This window comes from Anolis sagrei, chromosome 1 (assembly GCF_037176765.1).
Source record: "Anolis sagrei isolate rAnoSag1 chromosome 1, rAnoSag1.mat, whole genome shotgun sequence".
Taxonomy (NCBI): Eukaryota; Metazoa; Chordata; class Lepidosauria; order Squamata; family Dactyloidae; genus Anolis; species Anolis sagrei.
This window is the reverse complement of record NC_090021.1, coordinates 279,622,009-279,638,779: the sequence shown is the minus strand read 5'-3', so window position 1 is coordinate 279,638,779 and position 16,771 is coordinate 279,622,009. Positions and strand designations below refer to the sequence as shown.

General features: G+C 43.4%; 1 protein-coding gene across 2 annotated transcripts in view; it reads right to left on the bottom strand.

The window, feature by feature from the left end:
- The window catches only part of CSTPP1 (centriolar satellite-associated tubulin polyglutamylase complex regulator 1), a 154,017-nt gene that overhangs the window by 9,360 nt on the left and 127,886 nt on the right, over positions 1-16,771 (bottom strand). For both annotated transcript variants that reach the window (XR_010908970.1, XM_060763601.2), the window contains exon 5: positions 3,318-3,403. Coding sequence is in view for 1 of the 2 variants with exons in the window: in XM_060763601.2 (XP_060619584.2) it covers positions 3,318-3,403 (86 nt within the window). In the remaining variant the exon portion in view is untranslated. The remainder of the gene's footprint in view (positions 1-3,317; positions 3,404-16,771) is intronic.

The following is a 16,771-nucleotide window of genomic DNA, read 5'->3' as shown; positions in this document are numbered from 1 at the left end:
GGAATATCCCACTTAATATGGGAAGGTTGGCAGTGGAATGAGTGTATGGGATGCTGCTGAAGGTAGGTCGGGAGAACATGGGCTGAAACTAGAATTTGCCCAAGTTCCAAGATTGGCTTACGGTCTGATACTATTTTAATGGAGATATTTCTCAGATGTTTTGTTTACTTAAGCTTTTTCATTAAGCTGCTTTATAAGGGTTTACCATAAAAGACATCACAGACATGACTTAAATATATAAAGACACAAAGGAACCAGACAGACAGGTATCCAATGTTCACACATGATGTTTATGCTTTATCTTCCATGGAAGCATTACACTGGTCAACACACATTTGGGTGCTTCAAATGTTAGGTGTCTTTCCAGGTATATTTGACCTGCTGATTCCAAAAATGGCACCAGTTTCCCCTGGTTTCATCTATGCTGACGATCGTGCCATTACTGCTCAAGCAGGGAGCTTTGAGATGGTAGAACAGAAGCTCTCCGAAGCTCTAGGTGCTCTTACTGCCTATTACAGGGAAAACCATCTGATCCCTAATCCATCTAAAACACAGACATGCGCCTTTCACCTTAAGAACAGACAAGCATCCCGAGCTCTGAGGATTACCTGGGAAGGAATCCCACTGGAGCATTGCAGCGCACCCAAATACCTGGGAGTCACTTTGGACCGTGCTCTGACCTACAAGAAGCACTGCCTGAACATCAAACAAAAAGTGGGCGCTAGAAACAACATCATACGAAAGCTGACTGGCACAACCTGGGGATCACAACCAGACACAGTGAAGACATCTGCCCTTGCGCTATGCTACTCTGCTGCTGAGTATGCATGCCCAGTGTGGAACACATCTCATCACACTAAAACAGTGGATGTGACTCTTAATGAGACATGCCGCATTATCACGGGGTGTCTGCGACCCACACCACTGGAGAAATTACACTGCTTAGCCGGTATTGCACCACCTGACATCCGCCGGGAAGTAGCAGCCAATAGTGAAAGGACCAAGGCAGAGACATCTCCAGCTCATCCCCTGTTTGGGTATCAGCCAGCACGTCAACGACTTAAATCAAGACATAGTTTTCTTAGAACTACAGAGACACTCGCTGGAACACCCCAGCAAGCGAGAGTCCAAAAGTGGCAGGCCCAAACCCAGCACCTCAATTCATGGGTGATACCAGATGAGAGACTCCCCCCTGGGCACTCAGAAGACTGGGCGACTTGGAAGGCGCTGAACAGATTGCGCTCTGGCACCACGAGATGCAGAGCCAATCTTAAGAAATGGGGCTACAGGGTGGAATCCTCGGCATGCGAGTGCGGAGAAGAACAAACCACTGACCACCTGCTGCAATGCACCCTGAGCCCTGCCACATGCACGATGGAGGACCTTCTTGCGGCAACCCCAGAGGCACTCCAAGTGGCCAGATACTGGTCAAAGGACATTTAACCAAATACCAAATTTGCAAAGTCTGTGCGGTTTTTTTCCCCTTTTTTTTCTTTTTTTTTCTTTTTCTTTTTAATCTCTGTGTTTGTTTTGCTCTGTTAGAATTGTAAAACAATGGTTGCTGATGACACGATAAATAAACCAGTTTCCCCCTATCAGCTCTAGTTTTTAGGATGCAAAACGTATGCCATGTAATTGTCTTCATCTGCCCGCCCATTTGTACACATAATAAAAGTGAAATTATGTATGTTTGTGTGTGGCTCGGGTATCCACTTACACAGACAAGCCCCCATTCCACAAATAGCTATAACTTCCACTACTCTGGAGACACCAATGGCCCTCCCTCCAATGACACTGCAGATTATAGAGAGAGCTGTAAACATGTCCAAGAGCCCTGCCAATGTCCTCCACAAACGCTATACTTCCTACCACCCAAGTGAAGGCTTTCATACGGGGACAATTTCATCCTAGATTTTCTGATTTTCCTCCACCAAAGACATCCCAGTGTTTCTTACTTTCTCCATTGGTGTGGAATTTACATGACTCCGCCCACTGCTTCTCCCTTAATCTTTTCCTATTCCTTTCTATGGCACACAGCAAACAGAGGAATTGATCAGCAACTGAACATACTAGAGAGATTTGGGGAGAATTCACCATGATTTAAAGGAGTTGTAGGTTCAAGGACACATAGTTCACCTGCAATCTAAGAGCACTCTGAACTCCACCAATGATAGACCTAGAACTAACTTGGCACACAGAACCCCATGACCAACAAAACATACTGGAGGTCTTTGGAGGGATTTTATAGGAGTTGTAGTTCACCTACATCCACAGTGCACTATGAACCAAAACAATAATGGATCTGGACCAAACTTGGCATGCATACTGGATATGTCCAAATTAGAATACTGGTGGGTTGTAAGGGGAATTGGCCTGGACATTTTGGAATTTTAGGTACTGGAATATATAGTTCATCTGCAATCAATGAGCACTCTGAACTCCACCAAAGATGGAATTGGACCAAACTTGGCACACAGAGCCCCCATGACCAGCAAAAAATACTGGAGGTCTTTGGGGAAAATTCACCTTGATTTGGGGGAGTTGTAATTCACCTACATCCAGGGAGCACTGTGAACCCAAACACTGATGGATGTGGACCAAACCAGATACGCATACCTGATATGTTGAAATCTGGGGGGAACTGGCCTTCTTTTCTGAGAGTTGCAGTTCACCCACAACCAGAGAAACTGTGACCTCCACCAATGATGGACCTGGACCAAACTTGGCACACAGAACCCCCATGACCAACTGAACCTACTGTAAGGGTTTGAGGGGGCTGACTCACCATAGTGGGAGTTGTAGTTTACCACACTGCCAGAGAGCACACTGAACCCCACCGATGATGCATCTAGAGCACACTTTCCCAACATAACAAACTTTAAGTACTGATGGAGTTTCTTGGGGTTAACCTGGCATGATGTCAGTTGTACTTAATCCACAACCTTATGTATTTTGTACAATTAAAATTGACTTTTTCAAATAACTGGGGCAAACTAGCTTAAAATAATTATAACCATATCTAAGAAACTTGTGCTGATGTGGTCTATCCAATACAATTTTGTGGATCAGTGCCCCAAATAACCCTAGGAACAGGCCTAAAAACCAAGACACCAAAATTTTTTTGTCGGGCTATGATCTGTAAATCAATTGAGTTTGAAGTAATCCTCTGGTTCATATATTTGCAACTTCATGTCCCTTGAGTCATTTTGTCTCAAGAATTTCAAACTGTTGAGCAAAACTCTAGCCCAACCCTGTAGCTTCTGCCCAGTTGACTGCAGCTGTGTGGCCTGAGACAAGAGAACGTATAAAGGGCTCACCTGAGTAGTAAAACTGGATTTGGAAGGCAAATAGGAAATCCGAAAAAGACATCAAACAGTCTACAGCATCATCCATAAGAACAATCCTGGAAACAAGAAGGAAAGAGAGAATTCAACAACAACCACCTGCTATGCTAACTAACCTGTCAGTAAAATACAATTGCATGGAAGGAAGCAGAGTCACAAAAGGGACTGACAAAAGGAAGCTCAAGTCCTGTTCTGTACTGGTCTTATTTTATTTATTTATTCAGATATGTACTACTTCCCTTTACCTCTAAAATGGGACTGGTCACAACTATGTTGAACAAAATGTAATTAAAACAAAAACAACACCCAAAAGTTAAAATACAATTAAACAAAATCACAACTTATTACAGTGTTATTTGATACTATTTTCTAATACATTGACGAAGTAAACAGAGGACTCACATGGTAAAAAATCCTTTACCAATAGCTGACTAGCTGTCTGACTATAACTACCTATTTAACTTATATCTTGCCTTTCTCTCAATGAGATATCCAAGGCAGCTAAAAATAAAACATTAATTTTATGCCATTTTAATAACAACAACAACAACAACAACAACAACAACTTTATTTTTGTGCCTCGCCTCCATCTCCCGAAGGGATTCATGGCAGCATACATATGGCACAATATGCCTAAAACAACACATAAAATAAACACACAATACAATAAAAGATAAAACCGATAAAAAGATAAAACTATCAAATGAAATAGTGTGCCCTATTAAATAGTGTGCCCTATTAAAAACTGTTCTTCAATGGTCAATTTACAATTGAAAATTGTTCAATTTATTTCCAGTCTGCAGTAAGAAAGGTATAAAAAGTTCTCCTCAAATTAGTTTCAGGATCTGCATATTTCATGTCTGCAGAAGGAGCCTTAGAACTCAATGAAAGTTAAAGAAAGACTGCTTTCAAGATATGGAATACTCTGAGGATGAGAACCTCTAAAACAGGGCTGTCGAACTCTTTTTTATGGAGGGCCACATCAGCCTTATGATTGCCTTCAAAGGGCCACTGAATCCATGAAGAGAGAATTCATCGAAACAGAGGGTCAACTATAATTTTGTTTACATATCAGTCAGTGATCTTTAGTTTTTACCCTATTTGGGTCCCCAGATGTTACTGAATAACAACTCCTATCACTTTTGTTTATCTGGGGATAATGGGAATTGTGGGCCCCACTGGTGGCGCAGCTGAGCTGCTGAACTTTCTGACCAGAAGGTCGGCAGTTCAAATCTGGGGAGCGGATGAGCTCCCGCTATGAGGCCCAGCTTCTGCCAGCCTAGCAGTTCAAAAACATGCAAATGTAAGTAGATCAATAGGTACTGCTTCTGCAGGAAGGTAACAGTGCTTCATGCAGGCATGTTGGCCACATGACCTTGGAGGCTTCTATGGACAACACCAGCTCTGTGGCTTAGAAATGGAGATGAGCACCACCCCCCAGAGTCAGACACGACTAGACTTAATGTCAAGGGAAAACCTTTACCTTTACTTAATGGGAGTTGCAACTCTACAGCACTTGTGGCTCTGATGTTTGGGAAGGGTTAAGGAACATTTTGAAGTGCCACATTTTAACCACAAGCTATGTATCGAAATCCAAAGCCCACTCTCCTGACTAAACAGAAGCAACAGCAGTCTCTCAGTTGTTACTGTATCCCGATTGCCATTAGCTCTAGTCATGATAGCTTTTGTTGTTTATTTGTTCAGTTGCTTCCGACTCTTCATGAACTCATGGATCAGCGACAAGGAATACAGGAGTTGCATAAAATGACACAGCGGGTCGGATTCGGTCCATGGACTTGAATTTGACACGTGCTCTAAAATCTCTGGTTCTCAACGGCAGTACTGAAGAGTGATGATGTGGAGTTAGGGAAATATGGCCTCTGTACTTTGAAATCTCATGAACATCCAATGCTAGGATGATAGCAAGGCAACCTTTTCCCCAGCACATTTCATCTATCCAGTTCTAAAGTGGCAAAATCATCATAATCTATGTGACATTAACTTAAAAGCTAAGAAACAGATTATTGAAACAAATCTTTCAAAAAAAAATCAGTTAAAATAGTTATTCTGATTAGCAGGAAAAGCAATCTGAACTCACTTCTGCTTAAAGTTGAAGTAGACTCCATTTTTTTAAGGGTGGTGTTGGAATCTCAAAGAGACCAATGATGTAACACTTTTTGCTATCAGGCTTTGGCACAAAATTTTAATGCATTCTGCACTCAACGGCTAAAAAGCAAAACAAGATTACAGCAACAAATTCTTCCTCTTTGCTGCTTTGACCCTGGACAAACACAGCTAATGCCAGCGGGCAGGGAAAAGGCTTTACTGTGCTGATTTAGGTTGCCGTTCCAAACAGCGCTTGATATTTATTAAACCAACAGAATGAGATGAAAGCTAAACCTGGGATGCCCTTAACAAAGGATTCAGGGAAGAATCCTTTTGTTCCCTTCATCTCTCAAGAATGGCTGGAGTGAGCTGGGACGAATTAAAAGGGCATATGTGAGTGGAGGGGAAAGAATTTCCAGGAGTTTATGCGAGTGTTAATTTGTGAGGGTTGCCTGGGTGAATGAAAAGAAACCCACCAAGGTCAGTGGGTGACATATATATCATTGCAAGGGGAAGGGGGAGGAATATGTCTTTTTCTGGGGTGTATGTTAACTGTGTGGGTACCCACAGTTGGGCATCTGGCACAAAGAAATGCTTTTTGTGGTGTTTAGCACAGACAAGTACAAGTCCTCAGAACTTGGAAAAGTTTCTTTATGGATTGCAACTCCTAGAATTCCCAGCCAGCATAGCCAATGCATTTTCAGTCTTGGATACCTCTTACGCCAAAGAAGACTTATGGTTTCATATCTCCCATATGTATTTTGTTTCTCCCAGGGCTTTCCCAAGATGTTTTACTGCCTGAGGTGAAAGAGAAGACAATGTCACCCTCCACCCCATGTGCAAACATGGCTAGAACCTTACTTCAACCCTAGTAGCAAGACAGTGTCCTCCAATGCAGATGATAGGATCAGGCCAATTTAGTGGCCTCAGGGTTGGCCAAAGCTTTGTCTACTCTCCAATATGCAGCATGTGCTACCTGACATAGCTAATCCACTATGAAATAACAACAACAACAACAATAATAATTTTATTTATATCTCACCACCATCTCCCCTAAGGAGATGCCACACACATAGAATGCACAATACATAAGCATATTAAACTGAGCATAACATAAATTTACATAACAATTTCTCATAAAAACGTCACATAACAAGATTTAAAATTCCATAGAATGCAACAGTGCCTTCGAATAAAAATGGCTGTCTTCAAGTATCAGTCCAAAGTGCCGGAATGAGGCAAATCACTAAGTCCTTGAGTCTAACCATTAAAAGGCCTGCTTAAAAAGCCATGTTTTCAGATTAGAACAAAAAACTTGGAAAGTGGGGGCTAGCCAAATCTCTCTAGGAAGAGTATTTCAGAGCCGGGGGGCCACCACTGACGCCCTCTCTCTCGCCCTCACCAACCATACTTGGGGCGGAGGTGGGACTGAGAGAAGGGCCTCCCTGGCAGATCTCAGATCCTGCAGTGGCTACACATTTTGTGCAGCAGTGATGAGGAAAAGGAATTAACTCCTTTTTAAATTAAGTACCTCCAAGCATCTTACTTCCCCGGGGCTGCAATAGTTGCAGCCTTTTTCCTTCTTCCAGGAGAAATGAAAGGGAGACACACCTCAAGAAGTTAAATGAATGCATCTATTCACCTATTGAGCACCTTGAGACATGGGTCCAGTGTTTTTTCCTGTTCATTTTATTCTGTGTTCATCAAATTTTGCTTGCTGGCTTTTTCCTCCTACCACCACTGCTTATGCCCAGACAGTTGTACCAGCTTACTGCATTAACAAGGTTGCAGCTACAGAGGTATGATAACAGGGATAGCCTTGTTTTCTCTCTAGGCAACCAGCTAGTGACGTAAATGACAGCTGTCATCCTCTCAGAATATCGATTTTCTCTTATTCTTCATCAACATTTTAGACAAGAGTGTGAGCTTTTCCTCCACACTAAAACTCTTGGCATATTATTTTTGAATTCAGTCCAAAGGCAGACGACAGTCTATTACACTGTTAGCATCTCTCTCTCTCTCTCTATCTATCTATCTATATATATATATATATATATGAGAGAATGTATTTTGGAAATGGTACAAAAATTACATAGTTCTGGACTGTTTAAACTATTTTTAAAAACTACTTTTTATCATTGTTTAAAATTGTTTTTAAACAATTATTTTAAATTGAATGTTTTCAATTGTTTTAAAATGCTGTTGATAGTTTAATTCTGCTTTAATGTTAATCTTTTATACATTCTTAGCAATCTTGCAATTTAATTTGTAAGCTACTATACAGAGTCAGTATGGTGAAATTGTTCAAATGTTGGACTAGAACTCTGGAGACCAGGTTTGAATCCCTGTTCAGCCACGGAAATCAATTCAATGACCTTCGGTAAGTCAATTTCTCTCCTATCAGAGGAAAGCAAGGCAAATCATCTCTGAAAAATCTTGTCAAAAAGTCTGCATGATAGGTTTACCTGAAGGTTGCCATAAGCCAAACTCTGCTGTATTTTATCACATAATAGCAGCAACCTCCCCCTTTTTGGGGGGAAAAGAGAGATGTGACTATTACACAATGGTGACTATTACGTGGTGAAATTGTCAATATGAAGGTACAGCCGCTCAGGTGAGTGATCATTCACTCACCCATGTGGCTGCGCCCTCAAAGGAAGCACCGACACAGATGGGTGATGCCCCACTTGTTCATGTGGCTGCTCTTTTAAAGGGGCAGCTGTGTAGGCAGGTGATGCCCAACAGGTACCCCTTTGAAGAAGCATCTGCACAAGTGTACTCTCAAAGGGTCTGTCCCCTTGTCAAAAGGGAAAGAGGTCAAATGGTCGAGATGGTGGCAAGTGAATTAACTCCCCTTGCCAGCTGTCTTTTCCTGGCGCTATGAGGCTTGACTTGGCTCCCATCTGATTCAAGCCCCACAGCGTTAAAAAGCCAGTCACACCCTTGGCTCACTTGCCCAGGTGAGTGAACTAAGGTGCAATTATTATGTGGGCAAAGGCAGAAGTCCCATGTTTCCTTCCTCAAAGGGGTGGGTGCAACTAATTTGTGGTGATGACTATTATGCAGTGAATTGCAGTACTTGAAGGCACACAATATTATTATTATTATTATTATTATTATTATTATTTATTTGTACCCCGCTAGCATCTCCCGAAGGACTCGATGCGGCTTACAAAGGCCAAGGCCTCAATACACAACACAACAATACACTCAAAGCAAATTAAAAACAATTAAAGCAGTATTAAAACTACAAAACCACAAGCAATAAACAATACATCAACAAGATAAAACTGGGCCAGGCCAGAGTAAAGGGTACAGGATTAAAAAGTGCTAATGTGACAGGTGATATTATAGGGCAAGTGCAGTGTGCAGAGTGTGGCAGTCTTAAATTCTAATAAAGTGCTTCTGGGACTTGGTATTGGAAATTTCCTAATCGGGGAAGGCACATCGGAACAGCCAGGTCTTCAAATTCTTTCTGAAGACTGCCAATGTAGGGGCCTGTCTAAGATCTTTGGGGAGAGTGTTCCAGAGACGGGGGGCGACCACGGAAAAGGCTCTGTCTCGTGTCCCCACCAAACGTGCTTGCGACGCAGGCAGGACCACGAGCAGGGCCTCTCCAGATGAGCATAATGAACGTGTAGGTTCGTAGATGGAGATGCGGTCACACAAGTAGGCTGGTCCCAAACCGTTCAGGGCTTTGTAGGTAAGCACCTGCACATTAAATTGGGCTCGGAATATAAACGGCAGCCAGTGGAGCTCCTTGAACAGGAGGGTTGACCTCTCTCTGTAGGGAGCACCAGTTAACATCCTGGCCGCTGCTCGTTGGACAAGTTGGAATTTCCGAGCCGTTTTCAAGGGCAGCCCCACGTAGAGCGCATTACAGTAATCCAACCTAGAGGTGACCAAGGCATGGATCACCCCGGCCAGATCAGCCTTCGCAAGGTACGGTCGCAGTTGGCGCACGAGTCTTAGTTGTGCAAAAGCCCTCCCAGACACAGCCGACGCCTGAACCTCAAGCGTTAGCGATGAATCCAAGAGGACTCCCAAACTGCGGACCTGTGGTTTCAGGGGGAGTGTAACCCCGTCCAACACAGGTTGCCACCCTACACCCCGGTCAGGTTTACGATCGACCAGGAGGACCTCTGTCTTGTCGGGATTGATCTTCAGCTTGTTCCTCCTCATCCAGATAGACACAGCGGCCAGGCACTTGTCCAGCACCCGAGAGGCCTCCTTGGAATTGGGTGGAAATGAGTAGTAGAGTTGTGTGTCATCTGTGTAGAGGTGGCACCTAACTCCAAAACTCCGGATGACGTCTCCCAGCGGTTTCATGTAGATATTAAAAAGCATGGGAGACAGAATGGAGCCTTGCGGGACCCCACAGGTCAAGGGCTAGGGGTCCGAGCAGGCGTCTCCCAGCTTCACCAAATGGGATCGACCCTCCAGAAAGGATCGGAGCCACGACAGAACCGTGCCCCCGAGACCCATCCCAAAGAGACGACCCAGAAGGATACCATGATCGATGGTATCGAAAGCCGCTGAGATGTCCAAGAGAACCAACAGAGTCACACTCCCCCTGTCCAGCTCTCTACGGAGGTCATCCACCAAGGCGACCAAGGCTGTCTCGGTGCCGTGACCAGGCCTGAAACCAGACTGTGACTGATCTAGGTAGTTGATGTCATCCAAAAAGCCCTGGAGCTGAGAGGTGACCACCCGCTCCAGCACCTTACCCAAAAAAGGCACCTTACCCAATAAAAACAACAGTGGCCTTGAGTCCCAGTTCTGAAAAATGGCAGGGGATAAATAAAGTTGTTTATTGTTGTTACTGGATAAAGACTTCATTTAGTCGACTTGATTGATGAGTGAGACACATACACACCAGTTTTTGTCAGTGTCTAGTTGTATGCAGAGTGAACTGAAGTCATCCAAGCAGGAACTCAATCTACTCGGGACAGACTGGGTGTTAAGATTCCCTCGTACTCACTGGCCCTGAGTCAGGATGGTTTACAGAAGAGGGGCAAAGAAACTGCACAGAAGAAGGAAGAGGTGGAAGTGTTACAGGACATATCTGCGGGAGAAGCTTTCCTCCCTGAGATTCGGACCAGCTCAGTTCAGTGAAGCAAATTCAAGCCCGCAGAGCAGCTTGAATTAATTACTGCAAAGAAGAAAGGGTAAGGCTAAGAGGGTCCCCAGGAGAAAAGCCAGTATTTAAAACAAAACTCTTTGAAGATGTCAACATGCTTCTGTTTTATTTATTATGTCCTAGAAACCTCCTCCTCCTCCTGTCTAGAGCAGCAGCAGCAGCTTCGGTTCTTAATTCCCACTAATAAGCACATTACAGAGACTGTCAGTGGCCACATCAAGAAACTGGCTTTGAAGCTGGCAGACAGGACATCTTCCATCTCCCAGGCAATGCAGCACAGCCACTGGCATCTGAAACCACTCTTCAAGTCCCGAATTGCTACAGGCCACATCACTGACTCACAACTCTGTCCCTTTCTTTGCTGCCCAGGCTGTCCTCATTAAGACGAACAGCACATAGGCCAGAAAGGCGTTGTCAGTACAGTTCTGTCCCTGGGTCAGGGGGTGGGCAGGAAAGGAAGCCTTTAAAAAAGATGAAAGAGACATTTCTGGGAAAATGGCTGTATCTTGTTATGCCAGGAATGTGGAACATGTCGACCATGCACTCACGTTGAGGCCTCTCTCACTAGTACAGAATAATTTGTCATCACCAGCTTCTAAATCACCACCAACAAGGGCAGCTTCATTGCCACAAGGAATGAAAAGGCAATTCTATGGTATGACAAGAAACTCTACCATCTTCCTGCACCATAAAGAGATTCTATAGTTATGCTTGTTCTAATGTGTTGAATGGGAAAAGAGACTCAACACAAAGAGCAGCTGTAAGCAAAGGACAAAGTCCTGATATGACCATATTCTGTAGTTTGAAACAGACATAAGTGCCAAGCAGGCTGGCCTCTGGGGTGGATTACAGCTTTCCCATCTCCCTCTGGTTTCCAGGAGTATCGCTGTGTGGATTGTGATATGCAAGTATTTGGGTTGTTGCTGTTTATTCATTCAGTTGCTTCTGACTCTTCGTGATTGTTGGGTTTCATATCTGACTGCACAAGTCTCCAGCTCTCAATGAGCAGTAAGCCTAGATAGATTAGAGTGAGGGATTCCTTCCCCAATTTCCTCAAGCAAGCTTATCTTAAGAAGGGGCTAAGAAGGGGATTTGTCTTTCTCATCTTGCATGCCACTATCTCCTCCCCTTTGAATACTTAGCAATGTGATCTCTTCAGGGAAAACATAGCTTCCTCTTTAAAGATATTTTTTAATTGCCCTAGTGAGGCCATGTGGTCAGAGTTCTCTGTCTTGCTCTACCCTTCTTTCTTTTGTCTTCTCTAGAGTGAGGAGGCATCTTGCCTTTATCCAGGCAAGATGTAGTAGATATAGCTGTTTTCTTATTTTTCCTTTTTCCTTTCCTTAGAACATATCTCAGTGAAGCTAGTTAGCTCCAAGAACCTTTCCTATCCAGAATGGATTTCTTTTATCTTTAATAAACATATTACTTTTGATCCAATGAAGCTGTGGATCTGCAATCCTGTTCCATCCTGTTGAATAGAAGCCAATCCTTGCACACCACATGCAAGTGTCTGCTGTTTATGAACCATGCATCTGAAACCCTGCTATATTTTTGTGGAATCACTCCCAAGTGAGGGTTATTTTGAGCCTAACAGCTCCTGATTCCCAACAGTGACCTCATGGACTGGCCCACACCAGAGCTCCCTGTTGGCTGGGCCACTCCCAGTTCTTTCAAAGTCAAGCCAGTCGCTTCAAGGATACCATCCATCCATCTTGCCCTTGGTCGGTCCCTCTTCCTTTTTCCATTTTCCCCAGCATCATTATCTTCTCCAAGCTTTCCTGTCTTCTCATTATGTGGCCAAAATACTACATCTTTGCCTCTAATATCCTTCCCTTCAGTGAGCAGTCGGGCTCTATTTCCTGGAGTATGGACTGGTTTGAACTTCTTGCGGTCCAAGGCACTCTCAGAATTTTCCTTCAGCACCAAAGTACTTGAGGTCCTTACTATATTCTGAAAGACTCATTTAATAAATTCACCATTAAACAGTAAGATAAGGAATGGACATGCTACCTCATTTAACTCTTTGCAAAGACACAATATTCAGTGAATGAGTAGATATTCTCTGGTGCGTATGACACACTTTTGAAAGCAGGGCTTTCTGTGGATGAGCAACTTGATAATTTGAAACACAGACAGCTGGGTTGTGGTAGCTATGAAGATCCCATGGTATCTTCATATAAAGGTATAAAGGTTATGGAGGTCATGCATTATCTCAAGATAGCCTGGTAGATGGTGCTGAAGCAGAGTCAGCAGTTGTGGTACACATTGGTACCTGTAGTGTGCATAAATGAAATAAACCACCTTATCACATTGAGAAATTTCCCAGTCCTGGACACTTCAGCCTCTATTCAAACATGGAGAGGCACTGAGCTCATCACATAAGTTGAACTACTTCTGGCAGTCATGCATAGCCCTCCGTGGTTGAAAAGAGGCAGAAGTGTCCTGAAAGGAGGGAACTCTGGCAATCAATCTCATCACAATTAGAAATTTCCCCCTCATGGGACACTTCAGCTTCTTTTCAAGCATGGAGAGGCACGGAGTCCTAAAATGTTCCACGGTTGAAAAGAGGCTAAAGTAGCCTGAAAGGAGGGAACTCTGAACATGGGCCAGCAATTGTGTTCAGAGCTCCTACCTCTTATCACACTTTACTCACATCTTTATAACTGAAAAGAACAGAATGAAAATAACTGCACCAAGGTTGACTGGAAGCCACACACTTATCTATTTTTATCTCAACAGTTTAGGATAAATCATCTATAGGAGATGAGAGTGAAATACTTTTGATTGCCCAAATGGCACAGGATAAAGTCCACAGCAGAACATACTTGGAAACTGCTTTGAGCCCCGCACCGCCCCCGCCCCCTCGGGTGAGAAAAGCAGTAGGTATACAAGTGAAGTAAGTAAGTAAATAAATAAATAAATACTGCTGAACAGGATAATCAGTCAAATAGGACATGTTAAAAGGCATATGCCAGAGATAGTTGGTAAGAGATATATGATTATACGCTGATGCCAGTTGGACTTTAAACAAGTGGACAAAATTAAAAACCTAGTGGAATGAAGAGTACTATAGAAAATGAATACTCAATTAGTTCTTTCTTTGGTACAGAACAAACCTTAGCTGTGACTTAAAATGCAATGATTTAATCCTACTCTTAGAAGTTTCCCTTCCTTTGTTTTCATTCTTTCTGCTCTTTTATCAGTTCCTGTCCACTTAGTCTTTATCTTTCTATCTAGATAATTTAAAGAGTCTTACAGCGAGAAATGATATGATATTCCATGAATTATTTTTCAGCAGTGACACTGAAAATGCCAGCTTTAGAAGTGATAGTAATAGCAGTTGATTGCTAACCAAAAGGATGTTCTGGTTCTAGCTGAAATAATTTTCTTGCTCCTCCCAAAAGAGTTTAGGAGGGCTCCAATATGTTATTTAAAAAGTTCCCAATAACTTCAGACATCTAGGACACCACCTGGAACTAAGTGAACTCCCACATTCTTTTGCATAACCTGGTTTCTGATTGCTAAAAGGCCTGATAAGCAGCTGATGAATTAGGCACATAATCCTGCTTTTCCGGTACTGCCACCCAGAACACCTCTCCTCTCCTGAACCCAAGCAAGTCTAACTGGGTTCATGTCACACATGTCTCTATATTCTGTTTTTTTTTAATAATCTCCTGCCATGTAGATAGACAGAGAAGGAATTATAAATGGTGCTTGCTGCAGAAAATAGTCACAAACCTTTGTTTTAATATGGATGGATACACATATAAACCATGTGGTATACATACATTTCTAATATGTATGTGCTTTGAATGCGATTTTCCTGCTTCTTGGCAGGGGGTTGGACTGGATGGCCCACGATGTCTCTTCCAACTCTATGATTCTAATGTCCTGATATTTTGCTTCTGGGCAGCACATTGTTCATTGCCCAAAATAAAAACAAATTGAAGTCACATACAGCGGAAACAAAGATAAAACCTGCAATATGGCCAATTATTTGATAACAAATGTAGCAATTAGCCCATCTTCCAGGGCTAAGTGTAAATTATACATGCTTGCAGTAAGCCTGAGTCCTTAAACATCTGTCTGTCCAACTAATGGGACAGAATGTAAAATGCAATGTAAAAGGGGGAATGTGGATGAGAGTTGAAATGCAAAGATACAGAATGGGGGACACCTGCTCGACAGTAGTGTGTCCCCCACTGCTGGAGTCCTTGTGTACAACAAGTTAAACATGAGCCAACAATGTGATGCTGCAGCTAAAAAAGCCTATGGGATTTTGGCCTGCATAAATAGTATAGTGTCTAGATCCAGGGAAGTCATGCTACCCCTCTATTCTGGCTTGGTTAGACCACATTGTGTCCAATTCTGAGCACCACAATTGAAGAGAAATAGTGACAAGCTGGAATGTGTCCAGAAAAGGATGACTAAAATGATTAAGGTTCTGGAGAACAAGCCCTATGAGGAGCGACTTATAGAGCTGGGCATGTTTAGCCTAGAGAAGAGAAGACTAAGGGGAGATATGATAGCCATGTATCAATATGTGAGGGGAAGTCATAGGGAGAAGGGAGCAAGCTTGTTTTCTGCTGCCTTGGAGACCAGCTTCAAACTATAGGAAAGGAGATTCCACCTGAACATTAGGAAGAACTTCCTAACTGTGAGAGCTGTTGAGCAGTGGAACTCTCTGCCCCAGAGTGTGGTGGAGGCTCCTTCTATGAAGGCTTTTAAACAGAGGCTAGATGGCCATCTGTTGGGGTGCTTTGAACACGATTGTCCTGCTTCTTGGCAGGGGGTTGGACTGGATGGCCCATGAGGTCTCTTCCAACTCTATGATTCTAGAGTTGCTGTGAGTCCCACTCAGACCCCGACCCCCCCCCCCCCCCCCACACACACATAAATAAATTTCTCCCAGCCAAGTTTAATTCCTTAGAGCACTGGGCAAATGTTCTGATATCTCCCATCATTCTTTTGGCCCTTTAAAATCTTCATTTAAAGAGCATGATGATATAACAGCATCACTTATACACAGCACTTTACAATTAAAAGAACATAGCAGTTTCCTGCCAACATGACAATAAAGAAAAAGGAGATTGCAGTGTGGAAAAGGATTAGGTCTAGCAGATACTGCCTCTTCTTCAATCTCTCTCTTCAGTGAGGACAGTGGCAATTGAGAAGTAGGGAGACTTTCCTGCTTCTTGGACAGGCATGATGGAGCTGTGTCTGCCCTTCTCTCTCTTCTCTTGTGACCAGAGCATTGAAAGTTGGGATGGAGGGGGGCTTTCATCTGCTTTGGGCCTTCACACACTGGAGCTGTGCCTGCACCCTCTCCCTCTGTGGCCAGAGCAGTGGAAGTGGGGAGGTGGAAAGGGGGCTTTTCATTGGCTTCTGTACCTAGGCTTGATGGAACTGTGTCTGCCTCTTCTCTCCCTCTGTGTTCAGGGCAGCTTGCTGCTGTTGTGCATACACTCTGGGATCCTCAGGATCCCATCTGCATCCATGTTTCCTCTCCTGTTTGGCCTAATGTTTTATTATTTATTTCTATTCTAGTGTTTGTTATCAGCACATAGCAACAGCCCCTGAAAGAGTGAGCTGTGCTGTGAAATCATCTCAGCCATGCAACCTCAAGGATTCTGAAAGATTTGGAAGCTTCAGAATGATGCCTGCCTGTGAAATCATAGCCCCCAACATGTATTCATAGGTTCTGTCATTGTGTAGTAAACATAATTTATAACCCACTATGGAAGCAAATACTCAGCTGGTAGAGAGCTCTGGAAAAGTATGTAGTGAGTGCAAATTGATTGGGCATTGTAAAGAAAAATTATTCCATTCTCACAAGTTTCATCTTTTTCCCTTCTGTCAGAGAGATAATGGATCATGGAGTAAGAGGAAATGGGGCTTGTGGCAGAAAAGCTCTGATGTGTAGGTAGGGGCAGATGAGAAAACCACAAATAAGGATCTCAGAAGGTGTAGAAAAGGAAGGAGAGAGGAGGACAGTTCCAGATTTAAGCCTATATCAAGTAATCTCAATTGACTAGCTCTGAAGGCAAAAGCAGCATGTTCAGTCCAGGGGGGCTCTCAGCCCAGGAAAAGGAAAGGCAGTGAGATCATCCCCACCTGAGCCAGGCCGCCCGAGAGACACACAGATCTCATTTTTCTCTTACACCTGCTGGCTCAAAGC